Source organism: Sipha flava, unplaced genomic scaffold (genome assembly GCF_003268045.1).
Source record: "Sipha flava isolate LNK unplaced genomic scaffold, YSA_version1 173_pilon_pilon, whole genome shotgun sequence".
NCBI classification, from domain to species: Eukaryota; Metazoa; Arthropoda; class Insecta; order Hemiptera; family Aphididae; genus Sipha; species Sipha flava.
In genome coordinates, this window is record NW_020271974.1 from 256,258 (window position 1) to 278,149 (window position 21,892).

Sequence of the window (21,892 nt, forward strand, 5' to 3'; positions counted from 1 at the left end):
TTAATTGAGCTTTCAATTTAAATCTAATTTTTATTTTTTGGAAAAAAAATTTACTTTCGGTATGCTTAATTTTTACATCTCAAAATATTAAAGAATTATCACACAATATTTCTAATGAAGTAACTTTATATATATATGTATAGTAAAAGTATATAAATGATTGCTTAATTTACAATAAACTGAGTCGATGATGGTCGAATCTTCTAATAGCACCATACAGATATTATTCAAGTTTCAAAACAAATTAGAGTACTGACTGGCATGTAATTCATGTATTCAACTGAAACTATAAATGTCCGTTTCAACCCTGACTAAAACGTCATATTTTCAATTATATTTATATTTAAATTCATAAGTAATAACTTATAATACTTCACCTTAATGATGATAGATTTTTATATAATGTATAAAAAGTCAGAGAACTATTATAAAATTAAATAATAATTGTAAGTTCCTATAATACACAATTTATAAAATGTATCAATACATTTCGCATTAGAAAATACTCTTATACAGTTTTCTAGAGTTCTGGTATTTTTTGTGTTTATGGATACTATCTTTTTACTGTAATTCCTTAGTTTTTTTCTAAATATCTTCACTTCCTGGTTTTTGGTATTATTTTATGTATTTATGTACTGAATATAATATAAATCAATTGCATACCAAGATTCATGAATATGTATGTAATTTTGAAAATCTTCATATGTGTAAGTCTTATTCCGTTAAAATATTATTTTATAAATAATTTCAATATTTTTTTACATTTTTATTTTATTTAAAAAAGTGTAGTTTAGTAATATAATTAGTAAAATTAATATATAATATTATTTAAGGTAACATTTTAAACTGTAAGATATCTAAATTTCTGTCAAATTTATCTCTGGAAATATTACAGATAATTTTAAGTTAAATATTTTTTCGTAGATCAGTCCTTTAGAATATTTTAAATTTATTTCTTTAAGAATTGACCAATATAGATAACTACGGTACGGAAGTCGACTTCAGAACGGTATACACCGTGATTATTCTTACTGTCCTAGTTTGAATAATTTATTTTAAAATCTGAATAAGTACTTGCAGTAACTAATTAAAAATCCGAAAAAATCATATTATAAAATTGTTCTAACACTTATGGCAGTTCCCACTCATTAGTTTAGGGAATTTCTAAAAAAAATATGTGTAATTCTATGTTTCAATAATCACCAATAATTAATGAGTTAATTATTATTTACGTATCATAAATTGTGATTAGTTTATAGCATCATGTTGTCGGCAATATTCGAGAAATTGTTATTTTATTCTTTAGTAAACAGAAAAAAAAAACAAAAAAAAAAAAAAACATTTTGTACAGCTATAGTTATATACCATAGTTAAAATAGAAACGAAAGAGTTTAAAATGTCCATTGAATTGTTTATCGCCATCAATGATGAACGCAACATGTGTGTTTTATGTTATAAACTGGTCCAGCACAAACGCATTTGACTCACAGTCGTGAATGTATGGGCTAATGGGTCATGGATTATTGCCAACGCCGCCGCACGTCTAAATCTGTTCAATCATATCAATCGATTTCAAATACTTAACACGATGTACCACGCAAGTTTTTGAGCTATCTGTGTTCGGTTTTTTATTTTTTTTTTTTTTTTTTTTTTTATTCCCGGTCGAAAAAAAATATGTCTATTATTTACTTATTTTTTTATCCCTCCACACCTATATCGTTTACCTTCATCATTCTAGTCGAACAGTTTCAATTCTCATAATAGTTTGATCGGACAACCGCTATTTGTTAGATGTTGCTACTTGTCCAATTTGGCCGACCAGTGTGCTCCAATAATGCATTTTTCGAGTGCTATATATAATCGCGTTCTTGGGGCTTTGCCATTGTCGTCACACAGTGAATTCATTATTCATCCCGATCCCATTTGTATCCATCCACCGTGTAGACCTATCTACAGATTTTTTCAAAATTTAATTTTTATTTAATATCTTTTTTATTTTTAATAAACTTCATATTTAGTTCCTACACTTTAACGTTTTCGAAAACGAATTCTTTTTATTTAATACCAAATTAAAAACGTTCACGTTTTGTTCAATTATTATATGATAAATATTTTATAAGGCTTTTATAATACCATCAATAAATGTAAGTATAACAATTAAATATTATTAATATTTTACTTATTAGGAGTCTAATGGTATAAAAATCAATGCTGATGATGGATTGAATCACAAAGAAGTGGATTTGGATAAAATATTTAAACCAGCTACTGAATCCGGGGAAGTTACTCCATCAAAGAACAGTTAGTTCATGTAATTTGCAATTATTATATTATAGTATTCAAACGATATATGTTGAAACGTAGGGAAAATGTATGCCAGTAGTAGTTTTTACGGTCCAGATCACCCAACGGTAGAACAACAATTTGAATTGGCTCGCCGTATATCCAGTTCATTAAGCGATATAAGTAACCAACAGAGTAAAGGGCAGTCCATGTTCGTTAACCGGAAAAAGAGATCGGTCAAATGGGTGCACGAAGGTGACATTGCATAATACATTATGCAACCTATAGTTTTAATTTTTTCGAAATAATATTCTCGATACTAATTTTGAATATTTTTCGGACTCGTATCACTAGGAGAAGGTAAAGGTCCGATTCCATCCAACTTCCCACTTGGATTCCAACAACAAAGTTATGAATCTACCGAACAAGTAATGCAAAACGTTCACCGGCTGAATTCAATTAACAGCGTGTACAATCATAATTATTAATTGTTGTGTATTCTAGAGTTCGGAGTCAAAGCAAAAACTGAAGCTAGTCATGGATCCAAGAGGTCAAGTGCAAGATTTGCAAACGTTACGTAAGCTTGGTGAGAACGTCGAGCTCTGCCTAAGTCCAGAAGTGTGTTTTGATTTGGTCAGAGATTTGAACGCCACCAAAGGAAAAGGTATTACCGAATTCAATTTTGTCACTATGCATTAATTAATCGGTTAATCTGTGTTAAAGGTGCTGCACTATTCGCTAAAAGGCGTAAGCGATCCGAAAACTGGATAGTAGATGAAAACAATGTGAAATCTATTTCACCTAGTCTCTCTGAACCGACCATTACGAAACAAAGTAGTCATAAAGTCCAAAATTACAAACAAGGTACTCAGAGAGCAGAAAACATTCAAAAAATGAACGAAATTCAAGTACGTAGGTTAGGTTGTGTGACGACAGGTTCCCGTAGACGTTCGATTGTTATTTCGGAAACACTTTAAGCGTAACATTTTTAAAAATGTAATTTATCCGATCGATTTTTAGCAAAGATTCACTCAACCTCGTGTAAGATTGATCAAATCTCCATGGGAGGCAGCATTGGAAACGGGATCGGTCGAGTCGGCGTTCCAAGACGTGGGTCCGGTGTTTCCACCGAGAGGTTACATCGTGGCTCCGACCCCTGGGGCCATAGAGGCGCTAAAAGAAGGAGGCGGCAGAACTTCTAGGGCAACCGCCTGCTCGACTCCGTCGAGAGACGTGACGCCCAGAAGCTGCCCAGACATATACACACCGAAGGCCCCCAGAGGTTGGAACACGCAGAGCAACAGGCAGCAGCCTCCGACTTACAGTACGTATACGGGGCGGCTGCGGCTGAAGGGTTAATTTAATCGCTGATTATATAGGGTCGGTAAAGTTGGATCAGATATTTCGCGGTGCCCCTCATTCGCCGGTGAGTCTGTTGAACAAAGCTTCGATATGCTCGACCGGTCTCACCCCCAAAGTGTCGGAGAACCTGTCGAGCACGACTTTCACGATAAACAAAGACAATTCGCTGACTCTGACCCCCGTCCCGATCCCTCCGGCGACCAACCGAGCTTACTACGACGAGCCTAGGTACCACAGGGTGGAGTTTACGCCCAGGTCGACGCCGGGGTTGGGAAACGGAAACGACACGCCGGGGCCGGATAGCGTGGCCGGTGAGGAGGGGACGCATAAGTGGCGCGAGCAGGGTGGGCAGCTAGGGGCGCGGCCGCGGATGGACGGACACGAGGTGGAGCACGTGGCGGACGGTGACGGGAAGGACCGAGACGGGCGAGAGACGGAACTCGTTACGGACGGGCGGGAGACGGAACACGTTACGGACGGTCGAGAGACAGAACACGTTACGGACGGGCACGAGGGCGGCCAGAAACGTGGCGGTGGTGGAGGCACGTCGGCCACGAACCGCGGCCACGGTTATCAGGTGTTCGTGCCCAAGGCGTGCAGGTCGTACGAGGAGTACATGCCACACATGGACGCGTACGTGGACCCGGAGCGCGCGGACAGTAGGTGTTCGCTAAAGTCGCCGAGCAGTTTCAGGAGCGCGGCGCAGAACGAACCAGAGCAGAAGGCGGTGATCCAGGAGAGGTCGCTGCCGGTGCGCGCTCTCATCGACTCGTTCGAGCACAACGGCCGGCCGGTGATGCGGTACCTGCAGCTAGACGAGAGCATACCACTCAGCGACGGCATACGGCACCTGCACGACGACCGGCCGCAGACGCCGGCCACGGCGGTGGATCCACGTGGCTTTTACACGGCTGACGCGGTGGTGGAGACCAGGAGCTTCGTGTACACGGCCGACGGTGGCCGCGCGGAACAGCTGGTCGAGCCGACGGCGGACGAGCCGACGGTGGACGAGCCGACGGCGGACGAGCCGGGACACTCGTACGCCGACGGTTCCGCGGCCACCGACCGGTCCGAGTACGGTGACACCGACGACGCGTCCGTTCCGCCGTTCGACGTGCGCACCGACCACAAGTTCCAGACCATCAGGCAGCTGGCCACGCCCGACAGCCTGGAGTCGAGCATGCTGTTCGCTCAGAAGCACACGCCTTGCGAGCGCTACGACGCCGCGTCCGCGTACTACGGTGCGCCGCCGCCGCCGCCGTCGTCGTCGCAGACCGAAGTCACAGGCAAGACGAACGCATGCCAACCGACCGCGATCCCTCGAGAGACATTTGGTATTCCCGTTTGGTCGTTCTCCACCGGCCCTTGCACTCAACACTCGTCCGCCGTCGCCCTGTTTGCCACCCTTGTGCTACCCGAGCGCGCGCGCACGCATAGTATTCGTACATCGACTGCATGGATGCGCGAACACTTTTTCGAAAATCTAACCACCGTTTGTGTTTTGATCTAACCAAACGTCGACGGCATGGGATTTTACGCGAACAACAAATACGAAAACGTCCGAAAATGGGCCTGACCCACCGGATCGTAAGATAAAAAGAAAAATAAATACGGAACAGTTCTATTATTATACGTGACTTAAGGAACAAGCATGTACTAATGCGTTTGGCATCCGTTGCCTAGTCCTGCGGACAATACGTGTGTTTATGGACGTTTAGTTTCTAATGGTTGTTATCTTAGACATTCCCGTTTGGAATTAAATAAATTGGCACTATCGTTCGGGTTTTTGTATCACTCATCCGTCAACAGAAGCTTAGCTTTACGAACAACGCGAATTCGATCCGAATGGGTTTTCCATAGAAACGCGTACGTCCAGGAAGCATTATCGTTTCTCGAAATCCGTTTTTATTTGTTAATTTTAAGCATGCGTTTTACGCGTGGAAAATGTATAAAACGTGATGGCTTGTACGACAGAACGAGCGTTTTTGATGCGCTGAAAAGGTATTTTTTGTGCAAATTGCGTACAACAATACGTTTGCAGATCATGACGGATGTTTATGCTAAACGTGTGATGAAACAATATGTTTGTGCGCCCGTTGACCGATCGGTGTTTAAAACAATAATCATTCGACTGTGTTTCGGATGTTTATTTTTTTTTTTTTTGTTTTTTTTTTCCGCATTCCAATTCGTCTAACATATAAATCGTTTATGTGTTAAAAAAAAAAAAAAAATCCCTCGATCGTGTTGTGACCAAGTTGTTTATATTTTGCAGCGGGACCTACATACAGCACGGCGACGGCTCCATCGTCGGATCCTGCGCGAACACCGTCGTACAAGGACTACTTGTCGCTGAGCAACTACAACACCGCGCCGCGGGGATGGAAGAAGGGCGAGACGGTCGTGTACAGGCCAGTGACGTTCAACAGCAGCAGGCCCGCGCCCAACCGCGGCCAGGACGTTTGTCGGAACAGCTTCACCGACTTTTGATCGGTGAACCATGACACCCGTGTCCGTTCCTGTATCGCGGAACATAGGACGATTGTCGCACACGATTTCAATTGTTCCGTCGACGGGTACGTCGGACTGGGATGTTTTACAAATATGAAATGTGTACTGAACATTATATATACCTATTATGATATTCAAAATGCTTTCAAGTTGTACACGCATTCGATTAAGTTTATATACATGATTGTTATCGATTTTTTTTTTTACTGTTATGCAGTGTTGATTTTTTGTTTACTTAAATCTAAAACGACGATTGTTCTGTCTTCAACAAAATATACATACATGTGAAAACTATCGATGTTAATTTAGAGCAACTCGAACGTGTTCGACACTATTGAGTGGTTAAGTTTTTGGTTTTTTGTAAAAAAAATAACAATAACAATATTTTATCGTTTAAGATAAGATTAAAATTAACGTCAAACTATGACGCGGTTTTCAATTGAGTTTTATAATATCAAAAATTAAAACAATTGAGATGATCAAATTTAATGTATTTTGCTTCGTTGTTAACACATTTTTCGTTTAGAAATACGTATGGAAACCAATAAGAGAACTTAAAATTACATTCGTTTAAAACACATGGGTCAATTTATTTACATGTCCTCTAAAAAGATACCTTAGTTTAAGTTCAGTATCTAATCCATCAAATATCGTTTTTTGTGTTAATATATAATTCGTGATTAAACGATGTCAGGCATTACATTTAATGGGTATTTGGAAATTATAATAGAAGTCAATAATAGTACCGTAATGTTAACTGCTGTAATAATATAAAAGTTTATGTCGGAATTTTTATTTATCTGTGTTGCTCGTAAACAAAATATTGTATTGGTTAAAATAAAATTTTAATTTATGAAATAATTAAAGTCGACTGTATAGTCAACAATTTGCATATTGGCATTCAGTCGTCGCACAGTTTTAACATATGAATAATATACTGCGTCATATTTTTTATTCAGATACATTGTAATTTTATCATAACACAAATATTTAAAAAAAAAATTGTTTTACTTTAAAATGATGTGTTTTAATTATTAAAAAGTTGACTCGATTGATTTATTTTGCATACATTGATAAAATATTTTTTAGAAATAATTTAATTTGTATTTATTATTTTGAACGTAGAAATAAATTTAAATTGAGTGGTATTTTTTTAAATAACGAAGAAAACACTTTTCGAATACAATGTTCCAAGTGAATTTTTAAATAAAATAATTTTTCATATTCCATAGTCATCAGAAAAATACTAGTAACTATCAAGAATATTTATCTTGACTAAATGTGTTTAAAATAATAATAAAACAATGAATATTAGTCTGGACATTTAAATTAATTTAAAAAATTGAAAAATTAAAATTTTTGTTACAAAGTTTTCAAGATAATGATTATATTTTTCATTTATAAATGCTAATTATTTAACTATTCGAAAATGTATTAGATTTAACTATTTGTTCTATGATTGATTTGTCTTGTATTAGATATTAAATGGTCAGAATAATGTATAGTTTAAGACTGATATTTGGAATTACCGTACTATGTACAAATTATTATTATCGTAGCACTATGAATGATATCCTAGGCTAAAAGAAACCTTGGATCGTCCTGATGGTATTACACTATCTTATCCGTATTGTAATTTGTTTTCATTTGTTCCTATTTATTTTATTAATTTAAATTTTTTTCTTTCTTCAAAATGTAATTATTTGGAATTACTTTATTGTCTTGAGATAAAAGCTTAAAAAATTTTTTACTCATACAATTTTTACTTTTTAACTTTACTTTTAGATTGTTAATTTTTAACGTTCGATATGTTAAAAAAAAAAAGAAAAATTTCAATCAATATTTTATTTTTATTTGTAATCGGGATTGAAAATCAGAGTAGTGCGAGATCTAACAGCTCTTTGAACTGAATCATTGTTTTCATATTGTTCGCTAGATGGCACACCTATATTTAATATTTTCTCGATTCTGTTTTAGGTTTAAAATTTAGCAGAAAAAATGATTTTTATTCAAATGTTTCAATAATATAGCTTATAGAAACTAAATTTATATTTTATATTTTAAATAATAATAATTTAATTTGCTTTATTCGTATTTTCTATATTCCCGACAGACCTAACTTGTAACTGGTTTCGAGTATCGGCATGATTATAGTATTTTTATTTTTATTTTTTCATTCCGATTTCAATATTTTCTAACTTTAGTTATAATCACCGTAGTTATATTTTTTATTTATTATATTATATTATTGTCTGTTTTGGTTTGGGTTAAATTATACGGTGCAACTCGTTTGCGCACAATTTAAATTTTTTACCTGAATATCGATGACTCGTTTGCGCACAACGAAATCAGTCGTTTACCTGTAAACGGACGACTCGTTTGCGCACAACATAATCACTAAATAACATGTATTTTATATTTTTAAATTTGGACTTACCTAAAGTAATTGAATTATCGGTACAAATTATCAGCACAAATTACCAGCATATCAATATCAATATATAATGATTTAAAATAATCGTCGTGTATTAGGAAAGCGTAATACTTTTAAACAGTCGTTTGCCAGAAAGCTGTACTATAACTACTAACTGTATTGACTATGGATATCGAAATTTGTGATGTTTTTGAAACGCGTCGAGGAAAAAAAAATGTTTAAACATAGAAAGTTATAAATTTAGAGAATTCCGAACTTTAAAATTTGGCGATAAACATTTTAGGTGTACAAATAAAAAATGTTCCGTAAGTGCTGTAGTTAGGTTAGTTAATGAATCATATAAAATTTTAAATATGACAAACACGCATACCCATGACGAGTACGACGACCGAACAATTCATCGAGAAGTAGTAAGAAGCAAATTGAAACGTAGAGCTGAAGAGGATTTACATATTACACCAAATAAACTAATACGCCGGGAATTGAAAAACAATGATAACTCCGAACATCTTCAATATAGCGATATTAAATTAATTCGAAGATCCATGTATGAAAAACCAAAAAAATCCTTTCCAAACATACCGAGATCTTTAGAAGATGCTAAAAAACAATTAGTTGATGATCAGCATAATCTTACTTACAAAGGTAATAAATTTTCTTTCGTTAGTAATGATGAAAATTTATTTATATTTACATGTAAACAAAATTTAGAATTGCTACAAAGTGCAGAACACGTTTTAGGGGATGGGACATTTTCATTCGCTCCGAAATATTTTGTTCAACTTTATACTGTTCATGTATTTAAAAACAATTTTTATGTTCCTGTGGCGTTTTGTTTTTTAAGTAACAAACATACTGATACCTACATCAATATGTGGAAAACATTACAAAATATATGTATTCAAATTACTGGTAATATAATAAATTTAATCAATTTTCATGTCAACTTTGAAAAATCTATGCATAATACAGTATTGCAAATTTTCCCTTACTGCAAAATTACGTGTTGTAACTTTCATTTAGGGCAAAATTGGTTTAGACATATTCAACAACATAAATTATTATCGAGTGAGTACTTAAACAACGACTCAGAAGTTGGCAAATGGATGAAATGTTTTTTTGGAATAAGTTATTTACCTCCTGACGAAGTTTCTGATGGATTTTGTGATCTTATGTCAATAGCACCAAGTACTACGTCTAGTAATATTTCTATATTTTTCGATTATATTTTAGAAAATTACATTGTATCGGACAGCAATTTTCCTCCAACATTATGGGCTTGTAAACCTACTAATAATCCTAAGACTACTAATGGTGCAGAGAGTTATCACAAACAATATAACAGTCAGTTTTACATTGCTCATCCGCACATATATCAAGTAATCGACGTCATTATTGAAATTCAAAGTGACACTGATTTAAAAATTAATTCGATAAACAATAAAATCATAAATTTCAAAAGAAAAGAGATAATTAATAAGGAGATACAATTGGAAAACATTTGGAATGAATATAAAAATAATATTATTAGTCGTTTAACTTATATAAAGAAAATTGGACTTAAATGCCACCATTCTAAATTAGTACAATTTTATAATAGACTACTATTATTATTTATTAAACCTACAATGCATATTTTTTAAAATATTTTAATTTTTGTAATATTAAATTAATAATTGACAATATTGTTTACGCGTATTATTGACGTTATTATTACTTTTATCTGTATTATATTGTTGTATATATATCTTATTCTCGCCGATATCTGGTCGCTCGATGTTAAATTATATAACAAATACTTAGAAATGCAAAATAGTTAAATCTTAATTTATATATATTTTTTTTTTATATATATACAATATGCACATATATTATTATTTTATACAGTCTATTAATTAATTAAAATTAAGCAAAAGAAAGGAAATATGCTCAAACGAGTTGTACCTTTATTATTTAAACCTAAAATATGTGTGCGCAAACGAGTTGTGATTTTGTGCGCAATCGTGTCGTAAAAAAGGTAAATGTGCGTAAACGAGTCGCACCCTAAATTATATGACTACGATAATACTATGATTGTAATAAGACTCGAGCGCAAATTTTAATTTATATAATCAATCTGCTTATATTTAACGAAAATTTCAAGATTTTTTCAATCCTATTAATGTTTCCACTACCCTTACAATGAGTTTTTCAGAAATTAAATACCTATAGAAATTAAAAATTTGAAAACTTAATTATTATTTTTTTTTCTTTTAGCTAACAATTTCAAAGTTATTATAGCTTAACAATTATTAGATCACAATATAAAACATAATAATCAAACATACAGTAGAGGAAAGAATAATATATGTGCGATTTTAGAGTATAAATAAATAAACATAAAAATTAAAAACCAATTTAATATAGAATCATATAATGATTATACAATTTGTAGATTTTGCATTAATTGCACTAATTGTACTAAGCTCACTGTTATTATAATTTTAAGAGATATATTATGCGGTTGAATGCAAACATATGTATACAACATGAACGTGATAGCAGAAATGTTATACATTTAGTGGTTAATTGGTCGATGATACAGCATGTGTATAGTATTTAAAATACTAAAATAAAATAATCAAATAATCAAAATTGAATTACTTTTTAAATTAAAGTTGTACATTTCTTGTCTATAAAAATGTAAATTTTTAAAATTAATGAAACTATTTTATATTGAAATCATTGGTTATTAAAAAATATATTTTCTTATTGAGTTAATATAAAAATTATATAGTTACTATAAAATATTGAAGTTTCAACAACTCTTAATCGTTCAACTTACACGGTAATATAAAATATACCTTAAGAATGATATAGGATAAGATTTTAATTCTTGTTTACTGTATGAAGTACATTGGTCACCGATATTAATTAATATACATTTTATTACGGAAAACGTTTATACATGAGTACACACAAATGTTTAAAAATAACTAAAATGTATAAAACACAATTGAGTTAAAACCTAGACTGCACATTTTTGTTATTAAATGAAGTTATTTGTTGAAACTGGGGAGTTTCAGAATATCATAATACTTACATTTACATGTTTATCTTTAAGGATATTTTGGTAAAGGAAACTTTACAGTTGGTTAGAAGGCATTTTTAAGGTATTGATTTATTCGAAATTACGTATCAGACCTAAAACGTAGTTCAAATGACACTTAGTCGATCTCATTTTTCAGATTTTTTCGACATATCCTATGAATATGTAATTATATAAAAATATCAAGTTCAAAAAACGGAAGGGCAAACAAGGTTTGATCTAAAAATGATTCACTAACATTGGTCTCCTCGTACACCTCACTCATGCCTAGATAAAGGATAAAGATTAATGTTTTTTGTTAATCATATTAAGGTAACGTGTTACGGTAACTGCGACTGTTGGTCGTTAATTTTGTTGGTCATTGTTCTGTTGGTTGAGCCTCGACATAGGGAACGCGTCGGGAAGTGGTGGTCCCACGTCGTTGGGTTTCCCACCGTACTTGATCCATACGGATTTTGGGTACGTATCTAAGCACTCGGGCTCTATATTCAAGCGACAACCATGGGGGCACGTTCTGTGATCCTTTAAGGTACGGTACTTGGTCCGCTCCTGTGGTCCGACATCATGTTCCGCTTGCCAATTTCTAGGGATTGCATCACTGTCAAATTGGGCACGCTAACGATACGCTTATCATTCCGGCGATACGCCAGTAGAACCAAGCCACCAGTCAGACAAACGCGGCATGGTCATTGGAGGAATCGTCGAGGATGGTGATGTTACAGGTCATCACCTGACGGCATACTCATTTCGTCCTTTGAAGGCATCTCCATATGATTGTTTTATAGTGTAGATCAAAGAACAACAAAGAAAAAATGTGCATTTTACCGTGAGAGTCCGTGGGAGGGGGATTGTCCCTCCTACGCTATACCCGAAAAGGATCATTTAATGTGGCTTAACGATGGCAATCTGCCACTTGAAGTGTTACCTTACGGTGTTTCCCAGTGGTGGGCTTATAATCGATTCAATAAGAAAAAGAATCTGATGAATTTCATTGTACGTTATATATTTGTGGTAGTTGTTGTGAATTCATGTTAATATACTTGGTTATTAATTACAAACAATTTAATGAACATATTAATCTAATTTAATCAGATTTTTTTTTTGTGTACATTTTTTTTTTTTTTTTACGTATATTGATACATGTATTGTTGTTGAGTTTATTGATAAGTTTAACAAACAAGTTCAAAATAGAACTGAGTGTACGTACACGTTTTAAATAAACGGCCAGTGTCGGTGTAATGTTTATATAATGTTTTATTCATTAAAAATAAAAAATAAATAAAAAGATAACGCAGTGGAACAATACTTTATTTGACAGAAATACGCAAATTTATCGATCCTTAGGACCGTTGATCGGTATGTCACACGGTATCCGACAAAAATAGAGCTTTTCACGCACAATCGGCATCCCGCCAGTCTCGCAGTCCATTACGGCACTCCTGGTCGATCGAATCGGTCTGTTCTTGCTCCGCTCTAACCCTTGGTAATATACTCGTAAGTCTGCATAATACGCTGTAACGATCGTACATTGTACTGACGTTCACTATGAACCGTGTCAAAGAAATAAAAATTATTTACCACACCCATGAAATTTATTTTGTGAAATGATCCTGAAAACATTTTAATTTTAATTTTTTCGTTATCCCAAAAAAATTGTTATGATGGTTATTATTGTAATATTCTATCACAGATATATTCTTGATAATTCGAATACAAAATTATTAATAAAATACTTAAAAAGTATTCCCTAAGTATACTTACTTAATAACATGAATTATGCAGGAAGAATATATAATTTAAATATACTGTAATAAAAACGTATATTTTCATTAATATTCATCATTTTGATGATATAATTAAATTTATATAATATTTATTCCATAATTATTAAAAAAAAATAAGGGTCTTATCTTTAAACAATGGCCTGAATTGTTTGTATATAATTAATTAAGATAAAACTTTGATACCTATATTCTTATACAGAATTTTTCTGATGAATAATAATTATTTTTGACAGTTCTTGAATATAAATTAAACTTTTCTTTTTTTTTTATTTGTTAAAAATATACTTTTATACATATTTTTTTTGATTTTTATGTGTATAAAATTGAATGTTGTTGAATATTTAATTATAATGATAAATCTATAAATAGTACATCACTTTCAGAAAAACACCAAAAATCAATTGATAAATATTCACAATATTCACACTACTTATTTCGAACGCCTTGTATGAAATTTAAAACAATCTTATCAGCCACTCTAATAGTTTATTAATTTTTTGACACATTTTAATAATTATATTGTACAATAATTGTAACTGTACAATAAAGTGTAAACAGAAAAAATAAAATTATTGTATCTTTTCTGTTCACACTTTTTAAGATAGAAATAAAAAAAATCTCAAATAATAATATTTATATCTATAAATTATGTATAAAAACTGATATGCGTTCTATAGAAATAAAAAAAAAATGATTTTTTATTAATTTATTTTACATCAATAAAAAATAATCACTGTAAAATTTTAAACTCAAATGATGAATTAGATATTTTTATAGCACAAAAGTGTTCCCAGAAATGATGTCACAAAAATAAATGTCGTCATTTAAAACGCATATTTAATTTTACTTATGGGAGAACAAAAGGAAAATCGGTCTTAGAATTGCATTTTAAAAATTTCGCTGGAAAGTACCTACTGAAGGATTGTTAGAAATTACGTATCGACCCTGCGATGAGTATGAATATTTAGGCAATATGCATATTTAATAAAACAAAATTTTTACTAGTAAAATCGATGGATATATGAGAACCGAATTAATTTTGAACTTTTTAATTATTTTATTCGTAGTAAAGGAGTACAAGTTAGTCTAATAACGATACCATGTAAGAATAGAATGCAATTAAAAATAATAATTTCGATTATTTGAGCAGTTCGCTTATTTTTTGCAACTAACTAAATTATTGGTGATTATAATAGTTCAAATAGGTAATATTGAATTTATTCTAAACAGTATACCATTCATGTATGGGTCGTACCAATATTCAGCGAATAATTATTAATATTACAATTTAATATGCATGTAACCCGTTGCTAAATTACAATTAGTACATGTATTGTTATTATGCATAGGGTAAAATGATCAATCCGTTTTCATTATATTATACTTGTTTATAAATTATACATTTAGGTATCTGTCAAACATATGTTTATAATAAAATAAAATAATTTTATCATATTTTTTTGTGTTACTGGGATCAGTGCCAACAATTAAAGAGCAATGTCTTGAGATATACCTATGTATTGTATTTTAGTATATTTTATGTCCTTAATTAGATTTATTGCTAATTAGTTTTACTTTCAAGTATTTCCATGTTTTAAATTCATATATTCCAACTTATTTCAACTCAAAGATCGGTGATTAGTATTTAAATATTATTTGATACAATTGCAAGAAATAAAAAAACAATAGAAAGTTATTAATTAAAAGTGTGTTTGAATAAAATTATTGAAGTGAATATTTCAATTATATTCCAGAAAATATAATTGAATCATCAAGTTCCAGTTATGTTGAAATACAATTTTTTTATGATTCATATTGCAAAACTCAATACAGGTATTCATTAAAAAAAATTCTACTAAATCAACTAATTTAAGGGTATACTCGTAAAGTATCAATAATATAATTGATCACCATTTTTTTTTTTTATAAAATGTACTATTTAGATGTAAATATTATAAAATATAACTTGAAAATAATATGAGTATAATTATATATTATAAAACATATATTTTTTATTTTTGGTAATGTTTTTTTTTTTTTTTTTATATATTTTATACATTTAACCAGTACATCCAAAATACACACAAAAAATAAACTTTTAGGTCAGGCGAGACTCCATTGTCGGGTATGATACGGGGATGGATAAATAGTATTTAAAACTTGGAACCGATGTACTACTTTTCTTGAAAAAAGAAACCGAAGCGGACGAATCAATTTATATGTCTAGAGATGGCTGATACAGCAGAAGAAGCAATATTTTGAATAATGTTGATGAAACTTTTAAAACCATACCATATGCAAAAAAAGACATTTAAAATTTAAATATATCAAAAATTTCAAGTGCCTATTAACACAGCTTAAATTGTATACAAATATTTCGAATTTTATAAAACGTTAATGTTTAGGAAACGGTTGAGAAATTCAAGAAATTACCACCTGAAAGAATCAACTATTTCCTATAATTTTACTGTATTTTTATATTTATTGATAAACAGATCAATCCCTTTATTGTCGAATTCTTATAGAGGTAAAAAAAAAAAAAGATAGAGTAACTCATAAAACCGATGGATATATATGTCTTATTTCATTCAAAGTCGTAAATTAAAATTAAACTGTACACCAATGACAATGTATAGAAAATGATATTTTAATTGCAATTTATGGTTCAATTTGTTTACTACAATATAGAAGTTTACTGTTTATGATACACAAATAGGTATAGATTTAAAATACATACGAGTATAGTATGCCTGTACCATACATTTTCTTAATGTAATTTACATGACATGCGGTAAATATAGAGTTTAGATTATAGTTGTAACAGAGCGCATTTATAGTAAAACAGCTCTTTTTAGGGCCACAAATAACAACGTTGTGACGAGGTAAAACGGCACGTAGGAAACCAATACAACAGAAGAATAGTGCCGTTTTACATCATCTACGGGAGAGATAGGAAACCGACGAATGAGAATGGAGCATCGATGTTCGATTAGTTATAATTACCGGTCACTTTTCCGAACATCGTTACTCCATTCTTCTATCCATAACTACATAGCGGCATTTACACGCGGGGCTCCGCGATTCGTAGTTCTATTCGGCGAAACTGAAACGGCCCTTTTCAGGGCTAATACTCGCGAAACCTTTCCGGCGCGCTTGTTTGAGCGTTCGCTGGTAAAGTGGACACGGTCGATACGCTCGCTTGCTTGAGTGTGCTGTCGACCGTGCACCCAGCTCTTCCAGTCGCACCTGCTCAGGTCCGATACCTACCACCCGCTGCGGCCGATTGTTCGAGCCAGCCGCGTAGCCCGTAATATTCCTTTATTGTATTCAATAATTTATATAATTTTTGTTAAGGTTAAATATACAACATAATATTCATTCACGTGTATTTATATCAGGATCCGGGTGTCGGTTATCCCGATACACCGTTTCATAATACCATAAGGTCCATAAATAATTTGGACACTTTTTCTGTAGATCAGTTTTATCACATTCAGCAACTTACTAAACGTGAGCGCTTACTAAACTGATAAATGTATTTGGATTAACGTCTACTAATTTGTGTGATAAAACTTTATTATAACGCCCATGCGAGTTTCGATAGTTTTTAAATGAACGTTAGTGTGTAACTAAATGTACACCATGTCTGAAATTTAACGTAATGGAAGTTAAAGAAAAAAAAGTTTAACAAAATGTGAAACGGGAGAATGTTGACTAAAAACATTTGAATATACTATAAATTATGGGATCCCAGCAAAATGTGTTCTGAAATCTGGGTGCGGCATAATGAACCACCTATTGCTAATTGTTCATACACGATTTGCATATGTACGTTTCCCTTATACTAGTTATTTCAAAATTAGTCCCGTCCTAAACCGAGGGACGAGTTCTAAATTCTCCGGTTTTATTCATGGGCAAATAAGATTAAAATCGTACGACGAAATAACGTTATTCAACAGCAGGAAACGTGGTAGGTAGACTGCACGCGCACGAATGTGCATTAATTGGATTTTGATTTTTAAAACTTTCCTTAACCATTCGTCTAGAACTCCGAATCGTAGCCTAGTGGAATAAATCAAATTTACCACATTGGACCTGATCGACTTAACCGCACGCGGAAGACGTATAAACGCGGAACTTTTTTTCGAGTTAATATTTCAAGCGGCGAAAACGCTCAGACGCCGTTCGGGCGGCGTTTCTCGAGGAGCACAATCGTTTCGTTTAAATTAAAATATGCCGAGTACGGAAAAACACGACCGCTGCGTTGAACGAGTGCACTGTTTTGTGTGCGGCGGATACATTGAAATACCGTATGCCATGCAAGTACCTATTAAACATGAGTTATTATTTCTAAGAACATTAGTTATTTAGATGAATGAAATGTAAACATATTTTTTTAATTTATTTGTGGATGAAACGGATTGATAATAGCAGTTTGTGGTAAACATTTGTAGGAGATAAGTTATTTTTGAACTACCTGTACTGGCAAAGTCGATACGTTCGTGGAATCGATTTCCAATATTCCTTTATTTTCCATTTCATCCCGTTTCGTGAAACCTCTTTATACACGTGCTTCATAGCAAGTATCGTTATCATCACAGTGCATAACACTGCGCAGCGTATTTCACTGTTACTGTTTTCACGTTTGCCTGAGAACGGTTTAAACCGGACGCGTTCACCGTTAGATACGTTCAGAAGAAAGTTTTGTAAAACTAACACTTGTAACCTTTTCACTATGCGCATAATGTGTATTAGAGCTGATTCAGGTACACTGCGTTTTTACATGATTTCAACTTAAATCGTATTCGATCCGTGCACGTTATTGAAAGCAGTTGGTTACCTGCACATTTCTCAATCGGTTTTTTGTGATAAGGTGCTTCGATAAAATCAACATAACGTATACGAATAACACGTCACGTTAAAAACAACCAAATGAGGGTACCTAATCTTATAAATAGTTAAGCGGGATTTCGTTCACCAGCACACAACTACAATGACGAATTGTTATTAAATTACTTAAACAAAACAATTTTTAGTATTGTCTTTTATTGTACAAATCCATGCAAGTGTAAAGCATAACATACATATACAAAACGTATATATTGCGCGTAACACTTTTATATTTGTTATCGCTTTGTTAAAGCTTGACAGTTACACATTTTATTAAGTGAAGCATTGCAGTGTTCGGATATACAATGGACAGATGAGTTTAAAACAATTTTGGGTGTAGGAACATTATCAAGAGTTCTATTATTAAAAACTGTAAAAGTTTTTTGTGTACCCAGAGATAAAATTATTTTAGTAAACTACGATAATTTTCCATTATATAATTTTCTCGTGAAAATAAAAACCTTGCACTATGGAAATTACAATAATTGAACACAAAAATATCTCGGTCAATATAATTTCAGTTTTTAACGATATAGAATATATTATTATGTATAACGAAGAAAAATACTTACAATTATATGAATCATTTATACTAATTTTTTCTATACAAGATATCTATGAAATGGTTGAGGAAACTAGTATATATATTCTCTAGAGTGGCTAAATGAAGAGTCTTTTGAATATTTTTTCAATCTTCAAAACCTGAGTTTTATATAATTATCTTTAAAACATTGTTTGGAATCTAAAAATAATTATTTGCAAGATATTTTGCAAATTTCTCACATGAATCGATATGTGACATCGATTTTGGGCTTGTTGCGCGTTTTTTCACACCCGAGTCGCCAGGATAAAAATATGTAGTACGACATATCGATTTATTTGATAACACTGCAAGATAAACAACGGTGAAATTTATTTATTGTTATTTCATTTATCTGATTAATTAACACGGTTTTAATTGAATTTCAAATAAATTTTGTTTAATTATGTTTATTTTACAATAAAAACCATGTTGATTAACCAGATATGTGAAATAATAACAAATAAATTACACCTTCGTTTATCTTGCAGAGTTCACATACAAATCGATATGTCATACCACATATTTTAATCCTGGTGATTCGGGCGTGACAAAAATGCGTGACAAGCCCAAAATCGATGTTACATATTGATTCATGTGAGAAATTTGCCAGAAATATCTGACAAGTATTCATTTTTAAATTTGAATAATAAGATAACTAAAAATAATAAGATAAAACAAAGGTTTTGAAGACAGAAAACATTTTTTAAAAGATTCTTCATTTGGCCACTCCGGAGAGTACGTGTATAATAGTTTCCTTGACCATTTCATGAACACCCTATATATCCTTTAGATTTATATTATTATTATTAAGGTTATTACATTATTATAATTAAGGTTAAAAATTAAAGACAATCATATATTTTTAATTTTTTTTTTTTTTATCATAATTTATTTTCAAGATTCTACATAGGAAGACAGCGAATAATGTTATAAATAGTGTTAATAGTTAATTGGTTTTTTTTAGAAATATTTTAATTACTATTGCTTTATCTATGCTAATTATATTTAATTTTAGGAAAAATAAAAACGCCAAGATTTTTAAATATTTAAGAAAATGATTAGCGTGCCAATTGTCTGTACACTACACGATGAATAATTTTGATCATTGTACTCCTTGTTTTAGATTATTAGTATGCATGAGTTCATGTACAAAATAAAAAATGGAGGAATTACGTTAAAACCTGTAATGTACGTGACATTTCATTTAGTCATCTCAAATAAATATCTAAGATCCCTATTTCATTAAAGTAGATTTAGGTCATCTCTGTTTGTATAATTTAATGTTTTCTTCAGTAAAATTTTACTAAAATATAATACATACATAGATGTTGGCAGTGAAACATTGGTGATAATATTCAAGGCAGATATGTATACGCATAACACTGAAATAATATTATACGTAATAAATAATAATAAAAAATTATATATATAAATTTAAAACTACTAAATGGTCATTAACCGTAATTTAATACATAAATAAATAAACATATAGTTTATACACATAAAAAAATAGATAAATAAATCTACTCGAATATTTGTATATTTGTAAGATACGACCAGCTTCAAAATAAAAGTTCATCGTCAAATATATATAGTCAATAAAAGCCTGAGCTTTTATTTGTATATTTCTATATTAAATAATTATAAATAGTATAACTAACATATATAACTTTTTTTTTATTAATTTATTAATTAATTAAATAATTATTTATTATATTGGTTAAATAAATAATGACATTTTATGTCGATAATTATTAAAAAATTAAATGTACTTAAAAATGTATTAAATAAATATTATATATTAAAAATAAGTGATAACCTATAATGGGCCAATATTTTATGCATTTTTTTAAAAATTCTAGCAGAAAAGACAATTATAATATCAACTGTTTATAATAATAAAATATACAAAATATATATATTTTTATTTTTCGTAATGTTGAATAACAGTTATGTTAAATTTTTAACAAATAAAAACCAAATAGTTTCGTCTTTTTTATTTAAATTTGTTGACAAACTAAACAATTTCTTTTATATTTTTTGGTACATTTTTGTTATCGTTTTAGTTTTTGTATAGGTAAATGTAATGCATTTATTCCTAGTACAAAAATATTACTTAATGTAATTACTTAATGTACACTACTGAAATACAAAAACATTCAACAACCACTATCTGTATTGACGAACGAAGAATATATAAAATTACTATCATGGATGTAAAAAAAAAATTAAGTTTTAGATTCAATCGGCTAATACAATTTACAAACTTTTTTTTTTTTTTTTTTTTTTAATAAGGACATACTAATGCATTTAACAAAAATAATATGAAACTATTCAATATTCAGTAAAATTACATACTAAAATCATATCAAACATATAATAAAAAAAAATATGTATTTTTATGTTAACAAATAGTTATCTGTATTCTTAGTTTTAATGATATGTCAACATGTAAAATGTTATTGTAATTAATATTGTATTGTAAGTTGTAACTCATTTAGCTCATCATAAGCTTCTCTATCAGGATTAAATTAATCAAACTGTAAATTTTTGTATATAGCATGTAATAATATTATGTAATTTAAAATTTTGGTCAATTATAAAAAAAAAAATATAATCATTAATTACTTACTTAAATAATATTATGAATATTAATATAAAATTTACAAAATATATCATTTTTCTGAATTAAGATTTATAATTATTTATATCTCTAAATTGTGTTCTTGAAAATTGTATCATCTGTTACTTAAAATATGTTTATGTAATGGAAAAGTTTGATTAACGTCTACACTTATTATCGGTGCATATTAAAAATAATTTGAAAAAATCAGTGTTTTATCTAAATAAATTTTGTGATTTCCTGTCATAACCTCAGAGTAAATTTAATAGTTGTATATCCTACATTTTTTTCAAATACATATTTTAATTTATCTTTAACTATTTTCCCACGGGAACAG

The 21,892-nt window shown here is 31.3% G+C and overlaps 2 protein-coding genes across 2 annotated transcripts in view; both read left to right on the top strand.

The window, feature by feature from the left end:
- The window catches only part of LOC112680086, a gene marked incomplete in the record, with an annotated part of 199,354 nt that extends 192,241 nt beyond the window's left edge, over positions 1 to 7,113 (top strand). Inside the window, 8 exon segments of the mRNA XM_025550082.1 lie at positions 2,187 to 2,301; positions 2,365 to 2,538; positions 2,638 to 2,711; positions 2,788 to 2,947; positions 3,007 to 3,191; positions 3,304 to 3,607; positions 3,663 to 3,956; positions 5,918 to 7,113. Coding sequence (XP_025405867.1) covers positions 2,187 to 2,301; positions 2,365 to 2,538; positions 2,638 to 2,711; positions 2,788 to 2,947; positions 3,007 to 3,191; positions 3,304 to 3,607; positions 3,663 to 3,956; positions 5,918 to 6,132 — 1,521 coding nt within the window.
- A 1,731-nt stretch (positions 7,114 to 8,844) lies between these two features.
- The window catches only part of LOC112680087, a 40,255-nt gene continuing 27,207 nt past the window's right edge, over positions 8,845 to 21,892 (top strand). The window contains exon 1 of the mRNA XM_025550084.1: positions 8,845 to 10,024. Within this exon, the coding sequence (XP_025405869.1) occupies positions 8,941 to 10,024 (1,084 nt within the window). The 5' untranslated portion in view covers positions 8,845 to 8,940. The remainder of the gene's footprint in view (positions 10,025 to 21,892) is intronic.